The 15,948-nt window shown below is 37.5% G+C and overlaps 1 protein-coding gene across 1 annotated transcript; it reads left to right on the top strand.

The window, feature by feature from the left end:
* The first annotated feature begins 12,867 nt into the window (after nucleotides 1-12,867).
* Nucleotides 12,868-13,725, top strand: LOC122800341 (pinopsin-like). The gene has a single exon (XM_044069790.1). It carries the CDS (start codon nucleotides 12,868-12,870, stop codon nucleotides 13,723-13,725), a length of 858 nt encoding a protein of 285 aa, XP_043925725.1.
* Nucleotides 13,726-15,948: the final 2,223 nt, after the last annotated feature.

Genomic DNA, 15,948 nt, shown 5'->3' on the forward strand with positions numbered 1-15,948 from the left:
GCTCAAAAGTGAATATTAACTTTGAGTATATGTGGCAGTATTTCTTGCAGTGTCATTGAGGGCTGGGGAACCAATGAACTCTCTCAAGTCAACACTGGGTGCAAGGAAATTGCCTCTGAAGAGATCTCTAAAGATAGTCAGGTTGATCATTGACCTGTACTGTGACTTCTTCACAAATAAGACAGTGCAGTGGTCTGTTTGCACTTTTGTTTAATTTCTCCAAGGCTTTTGGGTTTCTAATACCATGATGAGAATGGACCCCATTCCTAAGTCAAAGTATGATTAAAGTTCATGAAATTAGTTTTGTTTCAATCTTTGGTATTAGCGAAAAAGTACTTTTTGCAGCATCCACAGTGTGCCCAGTAATGACTACTTCAGCAATTTGTATAGAGTTACATGTATCAGTAACATAACTAAATACAATTGTAAATTCTTTTTTATAAGACTCGTTGCTCATACTACTACTGGAAATGTCTGTGTAACTTTCTTCCACTTTTTAATTTCTGCCTGCAAATCCTGGTATTTTATGACTTTGTGTCTCTCTGTACGTAAGATACTGTAGTCACTAGGTGTAGCAATTTCAATGATCAATGCTACTTTTGTCTTCTTTTCATGGACTACTGTATCTGGTTTCCTTGCATCTATTTTATGAACTGTTGGTAATGGATGATCCCATGTGATAAAAACTTCATCATTTTCTATGATGCCTTGTGGGTCATTTTTCCAGTGCTTTTCAGCTACTTCAAAATTATAATGTTTGCACAGTCCCAAGTGCAACAGTCTTGCCACATTATTATGCCTTTCAGTATGCAGTCCTTCTGCCATTAGTATGTCACAACCACCAACAGCATGTGCAACTGTTTCCAATTCTGTTTTACAAAACCTGCATTTGTCTGTTTCTTCCACTTTAATGCATTTTGTAAACCAACGTGTAAGTGGTCCAGTATCTTGGACCATCAATATTAACCTTTCATGTTTTGGTTTAAATTTATCTCTCCTTAACCATTCTTAAGTTTGATCCCAATCAACATGAGGTTGTTCCAAGAGTTTTTTATACTTGCAACTATATTTATGCATTTTCCACATTTCTTGCCTTCGCATCTGATTCTTTACCTTATATTCTTTCTTTTGTTTTTGGCACATGCAATAGCTACCTGATTTTTATATACTTCTGGATTGATTTCCATTCCCACTTGACTGTGATATGCTTCTCCTAAACTAAGCAGGGAAGTCATCTTAGACTTATTCTCCTCATATTTCAATACTTTCACTACGCTTGTATTTTGTGAAGTCAGCACATATGTATGTAGTCCCACTATGGCAGATCTATACATGTAATCAGTTTTGAGGAGGCCAATACCTCCTTCAGAAGAGAGAATATATAATCTTGGTATGCATTGATTTTTATAAATCATATGATGACCATGAAGCATCCTTCTTGTTTTCCTGACCAAACTATCCAATATCTTTTGGGGCCAATCAATCAATCCAAAACTGTAAGTTAGGACAGGAAGAGCAAATTGGTTTATAGCTTGGACATTGTTCCTAGATGTCAATGCTGTTTTCAGTATTCATTTAAGTCTTCTAAAATATTCCTTACTAAGTTTTATTCATATTTGTTCATGTTTTATTGTTAATTCTTCACCAATTGCCAAATATTTATACACTCCCTCTTGCTCGAGTTCTTTTATACCACATTCCTGTCCCAGACTGATGTTTTATTGGTGCTGCAGGTTTCCTGCTTTAAAGGTTGCCTTTGCACAGTTATAAAGACTAAATGACATTCTTACATCATCTGAAAATGTTTTAACCATTTGCAGTTGTGCTGTCAGTTCCTCATCTGATGGACTATACAGTTTTAAATCATCCACAAAAAGAAGATGAGAAGTCCTTACACTTTGTTGTCTTCTGGGAGCCAAACTATAGCCATGACCCAGTCTGTGAAGTAGAGAGCTCAATGGGTTAAGGACAAGAAAAACAGCAGCGGGGACAAAGAGTCACCTTGGAATATTCCCTTTGAATCCTTATCCCTGGAGTAATTTGTCCTTTACCATGGCTTAACTGCAAAGTGGTTTGCCACTGTTTCATGGCTGTTGTTATATAATAGATCACTGTAGGGTGTATCTTATACATTTTTAAGCACCTTTTATCCATGAATGTGGGATATTGTCAAATGCTTTTTGTAGTCTATCCATGCCATACTTTGATTCTTCCCCTTTTTATAGTTCTCCAATATGACTTTATTTAACATAAAATGATCCTTTGTTCCATATGACTTTCCTTTTGTTCTATTTCCATGGTTGAGTTTTCTACTAAATGACTATAAACTCTGTTGGCATTAATTCCAGTGTATAATTTATATGTTATCAAAAGGAATATTATTGGTCTATAGTTTTTAGGGTAGCTTGCAGGTTTACTCTTAAGTAGGAGTATTGTTTTTCCTGTTGCTAGCTAGGCTGGTGTCTGTTCATTGTGCGCATATAAATAGTTCTTACTCATAGCTAAATCTTAGTGTAAAGATGTCAATACCTTTAACCAAAAGTTAGGTACTGAATCTGGGCCTGGGGTTTTCCAGTTAGGAGCTTTTCTTAACTTTCTTTCAAATACTCAGGCTGTTACTTCATCCCATTGTATATCCCGTACATTTGAACTTCTTATTCTTTCTTTTACTTCTTCTATCCATTTAGCTTTTTTGTTATGTTCCACAGGATCTTCATAGATATTTCTCCAAAATGCATCTATTTCTTCTTTTGTGGTGGTGTTTCAATTCCTTTTGCCTTGTTTCCCAATTCTCTATAAAAGTTTTTTGGGTCATCAATAAATGTATCTGCGTATCTTCTAAGTTTTTCTGCCTGTGCTAATATTTTTAGTTTATTATTTTTTATAGTTCACGATAGCTCCTGATCTATTCTGATACTGTGCATTGATATTATCACATCTATCTTTCTGAGTATTTTTGTTGATCTATTTCTTCTTCTATACTCCTCTAACAGTGACACATATTGTCTTAATTGCTTTATAGTTTTCTCTATTCGATACTTTCATGATGACATTAGATTTCTCCCCTTCCTTTCCCGTACTACCTTGTGTTTTTGTGGTAAGACTTTATATGTGATTAATTTAGTTGCACAGTAATATATCCTATTTATTTCTGTTATATCACATGAATCTGTATGGACAGTCCTAATTACTGTGTTCATTTGTTTTATCAGACTTCTAACTTTTTGGGTTTTATTGACCTTCTGCAGTATATTTCTTTCATTGATCTTAATATGTCTGTCTATCTCTATGAAATCAAGCAACTCTTTTCTTAGATCATTTTCTTCCAAATCGAAGGCAAATTCTTTGTTCCCCATTTCCTGCTGGCATTCTACAGAAAGATCCAGAGCATCTTCCTGTGCCACATTCTCTTCAGTTTCATCCTATGCCATCTGTAGCTTTTTCATGTGGGATCTCACTGGCCTATCACCGCACAACATTAGCTGTATCAGAGTTGCCACAGTTTCCTGTTCCTTCTCTTGCTATGCAACTTCATCTAAATGTTTATACTGGTTTCCAATGGAAGACTCCAAAGGATCTTAATCTGGCAGTAGATCAGATGTTTCCTACTCCACAGGGTTTCACCTTAATTTGGGGATCCATTGCTCTATCCTGCTGCAATGTTTTCCAAGTTAGATTTTCTACACTAAATCCTTCACTTCACAGATAATCCATATCCACATTTTCTGTTTCTTTAACTTCTCCATTACTAATCCTCTTTTCTACTTTTTCTATTTGTTTTTTTTTTTTGTATTGTATTGTAAAATTTTCCATGTCCGGATGCCTTTGTCTGTATTTCTCTTCAAATATCTGTGGTGCTGTTCTTTTTGTTTTGATTAGTTTTGCTTTCAATTTTGCATAAATATTGCACCATATTAAATCTCTTTTTCTTTCCCATGTCCATATGTCTTCTTCAGATGTCTCCTGCTCCTCCCCTTTCTCCTTACTTTGGGGACTTGTTATTTCATTATGCTGTGATATAACCTGTGTTAGACTTTCTACACTAAGCCCCTCACTTTACAAGTATTCCTTAACTTCAACTTCTTTTTTTTTTACTTCTACTTTACTAATCTTCTGTTCTACCTTCTCTCTGTAATCTTATTTCTTTATTGTAAAATTTTCCATATCTGGATGCCTTTGCCTGTATTTCTCTTCAAATATCTTTGGGGCTGCCTTTTTTATGTTGATTATTTTGGCTTTCTCCTTTGCATAAATATTGCACCATATCTGCTCTCTCTCTTTCTTTCCCATGTCCATATTTCCTTTTTTGTATCTTTCAAAAGCCTCTAGATTACCTTCTTTATATTTTTGCACTTCTTCAGTTGCTTCTTTTTCCAAAATAAACCAAGAAACTTTCTTGTTCTGTATAATGATTTTCATAAATCTGTTGTATTAATGGTGCACATTTTTATTTGAAGCTTCTGACAGTATTTCTTGTGGAAATATTTTTCTTTCCTCTCGTTAATCTCTTATTGTTTTTGTATCTCTTCTGTCTGGAAATCCTGGGATTCATGTATAATAATAATAACATTACATAACTTCTTTCTTATCCTTAGTAGTCCACTCTGTAGTCTTTATGGCCTACCAGTTTTTCTGATGTTTTTGGACTGTTCTTCCTTCTACAACAGGAGTACCATCCTCCTCCTCCAGGCCTGGCCTAACCCCATTATAGGAATGCTTCTGTGTCTTGAGGATTCTACACTGCCATTTTTTCCTGTCCTGGCACCAGTGCACCTACCAAGATTGGGCACTTTTTTATCCCGAGTCTTGTGCACCCAGATATATTTTTTTATTTTTAACCTACTTCTGTCCATGATATATACTACATAAAGTGCAGTCTGTATATCAGTGTCATCTTGGTGATATTTTGTAAAAAACAGGGTCCACCTCATGAAGGTACTCACCAAGACTTGAGGATGAATTCAATTCCAGCAATACTTCTCTCCTTTTGCTGCTTTATCATCTCTCCATTTGGAACCCCTGTTTTCACCACTGAGAGTATGACAATGGGTAAGGAACAGACAGGGACTGAGTTTGTGAGGAAAAGTTTGAGTATGTTGGCACATCTAGTCAAGAAGATCACTATTAAATCAAGGGAGGTAGCAAAGATAAAGTCAATGAAATGCTGAACATATTTATTGTATAGGTGTAGGTGTTCTGATTTAAGAGGAGAGTAGTTAAATATTCTTAGAAAGATGGTGTCTGGATTAATGAAGAGGGACTCCAGTTTTTTTAAGATATGCTTTGTGATTTATAGATTTCATGGATGGGGTTCTATATTTCACCAGGAAGTGGTATGAGGTCTTGTTTACTGATGTTAGGATATGAAGGAGTTTGAGGTCTTTGCTATTATACTGTTATTTGCATAATATGCAGGCCATTCCATTTCATTATCTAACACGGTTGTAATACGTCTGTCTCTGAGGTACGTGACTGGTCTTTGTGGAAATCTGACTATCATGACACACAAAATCTTTGTGAATCCCTGGGCATGGTTTCTATCTTTTCTTAGAAAGCTAAGTCATTCTAATTGATCTTACATTTTTTCCTTAATAAAATAAAAGTAAAATCAATAAAGCATAAGTAAACAGATAAACTAAAAAAATGGTGTATCTGGAACCTATAAACTTTGGTGAGACAACAAGTAATAAGAAAACAGTTTGGGAAGACTAACAAGGACAGCATATGATGCTACAACTTTACAATTATGTACATCTGTGATATGGTTGAAGAGAACAAATGACATTTCAGTATTTTATATCTCTTTATATAAGGCTCCTCCTTCACTCCTTCATTCTGACCACTGATTGGCGAATCTTAAGGAAGGAACTCAGCAGTCACAGTGAAGCTTTCTTCAGAATTTTCTCACCCATCTATCAACAGAATAGCCTAACAATCCTGAACTAATTAAAACAAAAAGATAACATATAAAGTAGAAACCAACATAACCCTACTTTATGTCCCAACTACAACTATATACAGTAGGGGGACAGGGAGTGGGTATGGTTACTGCAGCAGTGAGGAATGAATAAGTGCTGCTTATACAACAGCACTATGTTAAGCCTTCCCACTGCTGCAGTAGCCCTTAGACAATATGGGTTGATTATAAAACTCTATCCAACCTAGGAAGATGAAGATTATGGATCCAGGAACCCCTGGAGAATGGACCTAGAAAAGTTCTACCGAGAACAAGAACTGGAATCCAATTTGCAATGCTTTGTAAATGTATGTACAGAAGAACATGTACATGCCTCTATAATACTTGTAGAGTTTATTCCTTTCCAGTATGCCACCAAAGAAGACAAGGCTTTATTAGAATGTACCTTAGCACTACTTGGAATGAATTTATTATGATGGGAATAACAAAAAGTAATAGCTGAGGACAACTACCTGGAAATTGTTTGTTTGGACAAAGGATGTCCCTTTTTTGTTCCTCAATAAGAAATAAATACCTGGTGAGCTTTTCTGAAGGACTTAATTCTTTCAAGATAGTGCTTGAGCTGCCTATGCATGTCCAGAGTATGTTGCATCCTTTCACCTTGAGTTTTAGGTTCTGGGTAGAAAACTGTGAGACTGATTGCTTGATTCAAAGTAAACTCTGAAACCACTATGGATATAAAAGAGGAGTTTGTTCTAAATACGATCCTATCTCTGTTTAATGAGGAAAGGTTCACCCACCATGAGAGGCTGCAACTCAGGTACACTTCTGCAGATGTCAGAATATAGATGAGAACAGTTTTCCAAGTTAAGAACCTTAAATTGACTTGATGAGCATTTTCAAAAGGTGACATAGTCAACTTCTCCAGCACAAAGCTGAGATCCCAAGTATGAGCAACCTATTTATGATGAGGTCTCAAATGTAAACCTCTTCTCAGAAACAGTTTTACCACAAACAGAGAAGAAATAACATGACCCATGGGCAGACATGCTGAAATGGCCACAAGATGAACTTTTAAAAAATAATTGAGGCCTGAAGAAGGTCAATTACACTAATACTTGAGCACCTGTAGTACAAAATCCCTGACAGACCCCTCTTTATTGGCTTGGCACCAACTATAAAATCATTTCCACATACCAATACATGATAATTAATAGCAGGTTTTCTTGTTTCCTTTAGTACATGCTTTGTGTCCTCATGAAATAAGTGCCTAAAAGCTATTAAAATTGAATCACACAAGCAGTTGATTGAAGTTCATTGTGACTGGGATGTATCAAACTCCCCCTATCTTGTGTGAGTAGATCCAGGGTGTGAGGAAGCTTATGGTTATTGTCCTTGGTCAATTCCATACGAAGGGAGAAACAATGCTGCCTGGGACAAAAGGGAGCCACCTCATTGATTTTTGGGAATTCTTTCTAAATCTGCAGAATTACTCATGATCTCAGTGGAATGGATGGAAAGGCATAAAGGAACATTCCAGTTCAAGGGAATGAAAATGTATCTGTTTTAAAGGTTTGCTAGGAAGAAGTCCTAGTGCAGAATTTGTTTAGTTGTCTGTTTTGAAAGAAGACAAATGCATCTACATGAGGTGTTCCCCATAACTGGATCAGTTCCTGGAAAACATCATTGTAAAATTTCTATTTGTGAGTGTCTGCCCTGGTTCTACTCAGCTTATTTGTCACTATGTTTTACTCTGATGGAATGTAAGATGTTTGTAGGTGAAGAAAATGTTGTAGAGCTACCTGCCAAACCATCATAGCCACCCTGCATAGGGGGTATATCCTTGTACCTCACTGCCTATTTATGTACCACATGACTATGGCATTGTCTGTGATCACTTGAAGAGGTCCTGGTGACCATAGGTGATAGAGAGATTTCAGGACATAGATCACAGCAATCATCTCCTTTATATTAATATGCTTTGGACTAAATGAATGACTTCACAGGCCTTGCACCTTTACTCTCATGGAAACTGCTCTACAAGCAAAATCTGAAGCATCTGTAGTGAGAGATTAGTTTGGGGTCTGAGGAGAAAAGCAGAAACCTGTTTTCAGCTGAATTTGTTGTCTCCATCAATGCAGTTCAATTTTTAGAAAGCCTAAAACTGGGTCCATGTGTTTATAGACATCATTACATAATTTTCATCTGTAACTTGGCTAGGAGAATCATTAGAATCATAGAATCACAGAAGCCACGAAGCCTAGGATCGTGAGAAACTCTCATGCAGAATTTTGAGATGGACTGGAGAAGTTGAACAACAATTTCAGTAAAAATACACCTTCTCTTGTGTATGAAAGGAAGTATCTAGAAGACAGCCCAGAAATGCAATTCTGTGAGACAGAACCAAGGAGGATTTTTCCTAAATTTATCTGGAAGCCCAGATTGGTCAGGAGAGACATAATCCATGTTAATGACTCTTGACATCTGGATAAAGGCACTAAAAAGATGAGTAAGTCAACTAAATGAGGAAATATGTGAATGTCATTCAGTCTGTAATGAGCTATGACTAAGGCTAGACATTTTGAGAACATCCTTGGATTTGTAGTTATTCCAAAGGGCACTGCAAAGAACTGATAATATGACCCAGAAACAGAGAACCTTAGAAATTCCTTGAAGTCTGTGGCTACGGGAATGTGGTAATAGTATATTTTAAGTCCAGTACTACAATGTAACTCATGGGAGGAATGAAGGGCAATGGGTTTTATAAGGTCACCATTATGAAGTTTGGTACTTTGACATACAGGTTTAAGAATGAAAGGCCTAGTACTGGTCTCCAAGAGTTCTATTTCTTTGGTACTGGGAACAGTTTGTAGTGAAAGAGGGAGACCTACAAGATGTGTACTGGGAGACATGAACAATCTTAGGTAGTCCCTGGATCAATTTTTCTCTTTCATCAAATTGTAAAAGAACCTGGGTAGCAGAAGAACCAAACAATACCTTCTTATCTAATGTGAATCTAAGATTTCAAACTTTACCTCCTCAGCAAACTTTCAGTTATGTACCAAGCATATCTTCTCAACCATGTAGCATTAAAACTGGGACAAAACATAATATCTGCGCAATCATGCTGACTCTACAAAGCATGCATGGAAACCTTGGGCAAGGTAAAAACAGTTTGATTTAAAAAAAGTGAGGTAACAAATTTCCCCAGACTTTCCATATAACAAAGCATAAACTTCTACATGTATGCCTGATAACTGAGAATTCTGAAAGCTAAAGCGGTAGAAGAAAACATTCTCTGGTCTAGGTGGTCCGACACCTTCCTGTCCTTGTCACCTTGGAGAAGGGTTAGTGTTTAATAACAGTCTATTAACAGCAGGCAATGCAGTGGATATAGCTGCTGGGTCTGATCTAAGGTGAAAGAAAACAAATGTACTAGTCTGAGGCACTTTACACATTTTATCTGCTTTTTTAGGGACTGATGGCTGGTTATAAAGATGATTACAGGCAGCATTTGGCACATCCTCCAGGGCTGGTAATATAGGAGGGATGGGTGAAAAATGAGGAATATCCATTTAGAACATATCATAAGGTTGCCTCATTTCAGGAGTAACACCTACTTGTTCATATAAAAATACTTCATTCATCTTGGCAATGTTCTGATTAAAAGAAAACTCTTTCTCAAGTTAATATTTTCTTCAAAGCTCCTTCCTAATTGCTTTTTTTTCTTTCTAGAAGCAGCAATATCCATGCTGTAGCTGAGGAAGAGATGCCAAAAGCAGTAAGTATTGCTGGAGCGACTTGGTTGGAAGTTAACTTGTCACACAGTGTACACAAGCAGCACTCTTACACTCACAATTCTTATCCCATCCTCTTCATAAAGGAAAACCACAAGCAGCTCTCAAAATCCTTGTCAGCACTCCTTTGACCAACTTAAATTCGCTGACAGAAAAAGAAAGCTGTCAGGCAGGTTGTCACAAGATGAACATAAGCACTACACTGAAAACACACCTCTTTCTGTCACAAAATAAAACTTTTAGTCACAATAATAAAAGTTTACACGAGCATATACTTATATTTACACAAAGCAGCCATTAGTTAAATAAAACTAGGAGCTAAAACTAATGGTCTTTGACAAAAAGATTCTTATATTGATACAAAATGTTAGGTTTCTTAAAGGGGAAATACTGATTTTAGTCAGAAATTAAACTTAAATTAAATTTTCTTAAAAGTGCAAAATTTTCTGTGTGGAGTGGTGTTCCCCAATGGGGACTGATGGGCAAGAAATGAAGCTCTACGCCAACTTGCTACTCCTGTGAAGCCCCAGTGATACTGCTCCTCAAAGTGGCAAGAAAAACTGAAGAAACATTCACTCTAACTGCTGATTTCCTTCCTTAATGCTAGCCAATCAGCAGTCAGAGTGAAGGTGGTGGGAGGGGGATCCAGAGCTTTGTGAAGCTGGATGGTTGCTGTTTCCAGGGCAGGGGAACAACCCATATAGCCTAAAGGCTACTGCAGCAATGAGAATGATGAACATTTTGCAACAGACTCTCACATGAGAGGCTGTCTGTAGCTATGCTGCTGTATAGATGTTCTTCCTCAAACCTGCTAGGCTGCCGCATATGTTAGATGATCTGTATGATCACACTACTCTGATTATGTACAGTGTGAAGGTAAACTTACCCTCTGCCTCATGACACTTACTGTGTGTTTGCTTCCTGGTGCAGAATGCATAGAGTGGCAAAGTTTTTCCCTTTAAAAATGTGCTAAATAGATAGAGTTCTGGTTAGTGTTACTGGATTGGCTATATAAAAATAAGGGAGCTTTGTTCTTGGTTCTACCTGGCCTCACCTTTCCTTCAGTACACTGAAACCTTCAGATCTTTCTTACTGCACTAGCCGACAGCCTCCTACCCAGCAACCCAAACCATGGTTACTTCTGCTCTCTGAACTATGGGAGCCAACTGCTTCATGTTGCTGCCTGGGGGTATTCTAACAACATTCCATTATCCACTGTGCCGAAAGGACTAGACACCACTTTCTCTCATTAGAATATCACTTGCTGATATCCCTCTGGTGATAGTAATGGAACTGGCTGATGCCATCAGTATAGCTTTTATGACTGCTGTCTGCTTTACCAATTAGCTGTGGAGCTAAAAGAAACACAAACACACAGTGTTACAAAATGGTCACTGTCAGAAACTAGTACTGAGAGTGGGAAAAAGCAAATGGCCATTGACAATGACCACTTTTTCTAATAGTATATGTCCTGTCTTAACACCGAAGCATACATTTTAGGATTCACATTTTATCTTTCTTATGGGACAGCACAGTGATGCAATGTTTAGTGCTGCTGTTTTACAATGCTTAGACGTCAGTCTCAGTTTTGGGCTGGTGTATCCTTAGTGCATTTTTTTCATGCTGACCCCATAATCACATGTTTATTGCTAGGGATTTGGATTTCTTTCCACATTCCAAAGACATACTGGCAGATTAGTGGATGACGCCAAAGTATCCTTATATGTGCAATGAGTGTGACTCTATCAGTGTGCATCCCCTGCAATGGACTGGTCCCTCATCCAGGCCTAATTCCTACTCTGCATCCATTGTTTGCTGAACAAAATCAGCTCCCTCCATGATCCTGAAATGGATGTTAGCAGGCACACAAAATGGATGGGCTGTCCCTTAACATCTATAAAATATTTTCTCTCATTCCTTGACTTCATTCTGCCCCCTCAGATCACACTGACTGCATTTTGTGGTGAATGATTACACACTTAATTTTTAGCCCCTACTCCTTAACCAGTTCCATCAATCCCAGTCCTCATATCTAGCCCTGCACACTTCCTCTGGCACTGCAGGGACACCACAGCATCCTGGCTACCCAGTGTACTACAGACATCAGGCATTTCCTTTCTGATAGCGATTAGACTATATGGATTAAGAAATAGGTACTCCTGCAGACAGGCAAAGTTTAGTTTGATTAACTTCTCCCCAGTGGATGATCACTACATACATGCACACACAGACAGGCATGTGCATCAGTCTAGTAGGACTGGTCTGCAGTTCCTTAGAATGACCAACAGCATGTGGAGATCCCCAGCTTTACCTGCTGCCAAACACCTGCCTGTAGGACATACAGCAACTGCTACTCATCGTCCAGAGGCAGAAAGCACATTATCTATTATTCAGTTCATTTCTTACCAGCCTGGTATTTCACATCTCATGCCCACAGTGGACCCTGAGACATTAGTATCTCAAGCAACACATCTCATACCATGAATATGTCTGACAATGTATCTTTAACCAATGAACATGGTTTTCTTTCTTCATCTGGAAAGGACACCATTTACAAGCCTAGCATGTGTCACAGTAATTCATCTAAATCCCTCGCAGTCCTGCAGAAGCAGGTCTCAGGGCAGTAGTATTAACAAAGTGATTCATCATAGGTGACATGATTCCCTACAACTGAGATCTAAGATGGCTCCAGTAATTTATAGCTGAAAGGGACAGACAGAGGCTCCCCAAATGTTTTTGCTGTACATTTGTTAATTCAGCCATTGCAATACTACAAGGAATTCACATTCTGATGTCTTTTCCCATTACACTGAAAAAGAAAATAATTAGAAAATGTATTCCATCTCTAAGGAAATGTGGAACTGTTTACTTCTTCTCTGGATAAGGAACCTAATGCTTATAATTAATCCCAGAAGTTCTTCTCATTAAACTGATCATTTGAGACACACTGTAGGAAGGTGCCCAGCAGTTTTGTGGATGACAGGTGTCATAAGCTAAGGCACCTGATTTATTGTCAGGTGACTCTTCTGCCCATATAATATAAGGCATTGCCTGCACAACTGAACAGAACAGATTAGCATCACACATACATGACATAAACCTGTAATATGCATTAGAATAGGGAGCAGGTAACATGCAGTACAACAGGTGAGCATGACTCTGCCACTTTCTGTGTCTTCTGACAGTTTTGGAAATGTTTTACTTCTGATCTTCCATGCTGTCTTTGCCACAGCTATAGCCATGGTCAACGGATGTGTGCTTATTGCCATACTGATGACACATTCTCTTCGAAGAGAAAACAGATTTATCTTTATGGTCAGTACCAGCATAAGTGACTGCCTTGTTGGTTTAGGTTGGTACTATGAGGGGATATTTGATGTAAAAGACCTGCCTTACCCAACTAAAAATGGAACTTTCTACATACTTAGTACACTGACTGGGGTTTCCATGATAATTTTAGTTGCTGCACAAGTTGAAAGGTATATTGCAGTCACCTCTCCATTTACTTATGAGAAAATAACACGTGGAAGAACAATAACTGTCTGCATTGTCTTATGGACTTGGGCGTATGGTATGGCAGTCCCAATTAATCTCTTTAAGGACTCTGAAATAGTGATTAAGATGCACAGCATAACCACCCTCGTCACAACAGTGTTCACAATCTTTGTTATGTTAGTGCTAAACATTAAGCTGTTCCTCATAGCCAAGAACCAGCTCAAAAGAGACCCACCATCCTTGGAAAGGGAGAACAAAAAATCCTCTATACAACTAATCATCGTTGTGTCCAGTACTTTTCTTATGTGCTGGACACCAGCACTTTTTTTGCCCTTTGTGTGCAATATGTTGGGAAAATGTATAATTTCTCAGAATGATGCAACAAATATCTTTGCAATCTTGATGAAGTCGTCATCTCTGGCTACACCAGTGCTGTATATTAATGGAAGTTCTGCATTAAAAGACGCCATTCTGAAAACAGTATGGAGACCCTGCTGTATATTTACTCATAAGTAAGTCAATAGTTATATATGCAATAAAAAAATCTTAATCATACTGTTAGTATACCAAGAAAACAATTTATAAAAATGACTGTCTAATAATTTTAAATATTACAAGTTTTACTTCATATTCTTTTTGTTTTTTTTTTTTCTTAGGGTTTCTGTAGAATCAAATTAAATTGGAAAAAAATGGTATTCGGAAAGTGGAAAATACAATAATATAAAATAGAGGAATTAAATAATGCTGTGTAAAAGTAGGGACAATTAAAGAAACAGCTCACAGGTTCCCTGAATGTTACATATTCCCAAATTCTGGATCCATTAACTTTTTTTTTTATTTATCACCTTCATAAATTATAAATGTCCAAATAATTCCTTGCCAACAATAAATATTAATCAGAGATAAGTTTTGGAATCATAGACATTTCAAATGCAAAAGACACAGAATATCCCAACCACGAAAATTTTACCTAAAACAAAACATTCCAAAGCACTGACATATAGATTATAGCAGATGATGGAGCTCCCTCCAAACCCCGATGCCCCTGGCTACATATATATTGTGACTCTGAGGTCTCACTACTCAACTACACATCACATGCACACGGTAAACTAGAAAAACACATTGATAGCTGGTCCAACACTCTACTTCTATGGCCAGTCACATCACCAAAAGACCAAAGATTGCCATTTTACCCATTCCAGAATACAGCCTGTTTAACTTGCATCAGCTGACCTTATTATGCACAGATCCCCTGAACAGATGGTCTAAAGGTGAATCCACACAGCCAGAAACTTGTCTGCCATTGAATTCTGCACTAGAGAAATCTCCCCTGTAAACAAATCAATTCCTAGATTAAAATGCAATAGAAAATGTAGCTGCATAAGAATGTGTTATGACCATACTGAACTTTTAAGCATATTTCTTCCTGGGAAGCATCATGTTAATAGACGAGGACAACTGAGTTATTTAAATAATTTAAAAATACTGGAAAATATCAATGATTTTTCATAAATCTAGCACCATCTGTGAGTGTGATCATGGTTTTCTGTATGAATATCAGGTTAAAGATCTTCAAACAATCGTGACAGGCTCATGATTCCTCCCAAGGTAGACTGACAACAGAACAAGAAGAGGAACTCAGATACATTGTCTTATAACAGTACTGAAATTAAATGAAAGGAAACCACCACAGAACTATTCACTGGTTACATTCCATCAATGGATTTTTCATACAAGGAGTATTCTTATAGTATCCTTTATCTTTAATAAATGCAGCTTGCCACACAACGTATTCAAGTTGAGAAATTTGTTTCTAATTTCTGAAGATTAAGCAGAATATTTTTTATAGAAAACAAATAACGTAGTTATGCTTGTGCCTTTCATCTCAAAGACTGGCTCATACCTCTCTCACAATCAACATTTTAAAAATGTCCTTAAAAAGTGCAGACAAACACTCTGGGGTGCTGTTATGAATAATTACTCAATCATCATTCTCATATTAAACAGACAGGAAGATGTGTTATGGATCACGTCATGTCAAAGACCAAACTGGCAAAAATGTAGTGATTACAGACATGCTAAGCATGCTCCCTCAACGACATAATTTACCTTAAATAAGTAGTGTAGATTACACGCTCTTTTCATCCAGGACAAGGCACTTATTACCAGACTAGTGCAAAAAAAGAAAGGAAGCCTGCCAATATACCAAGCTCCTTTCACCTGGACCAACATAATGCATACCTAAAGCTCTTAGACTTTCACAAACCAATTGCCATCTTCTAGTTTGGTTCCAGGTCACAAACTCAACATCCAAATGCACAAAAATTACAAGACTGAGTGCACATGCTCAAACCTTGTAATCTCGAACTGAGAAAAAAGAAGCAGAAAAGTGTTTCTTTTTGCTGAATCTGAACAGAGCTAGATCATGAATAGTAGGGATCGGTGAGTTTGCACTTTTGCCTCTGCACAGTGATCTTGGAGTTGGAATATATCAGTAGCAGGTGGTGTGGGGGTGCAGACCTCCATGCGAAGGTATGCACCCCTGCAAAAACAGGTATATTTGGCATTTTGTGGGTTTTTCAAGGTTACATGGTTCAAGCATGTTGGCTCGATCTTGCAAGTTTCAGGCATTTTGAATGTTGAACTCGTAACCTGGAACATCCAGTTCCTATCTTGTGCCTTCATACCACTATTAAAATGATACAAATGACCATTACTCAGGTATGATGCTTTATA

The sequence above is a fragment of the Protopterus annectens genome, chromosome 4.part0 (assembly GCF_019279795.1).
Source record: "Protopterus annectens isolate FY-2018-M chromosome 4.part0, PAN1.0, whole genome shotgun sequence".
Taxonomy (NCBI): domain Eukaryota; kingdom Metazoa; phylum Chordata; order Ceratodontiformes; family Protopteridae; genus Protopterus; species Protopterus annectens.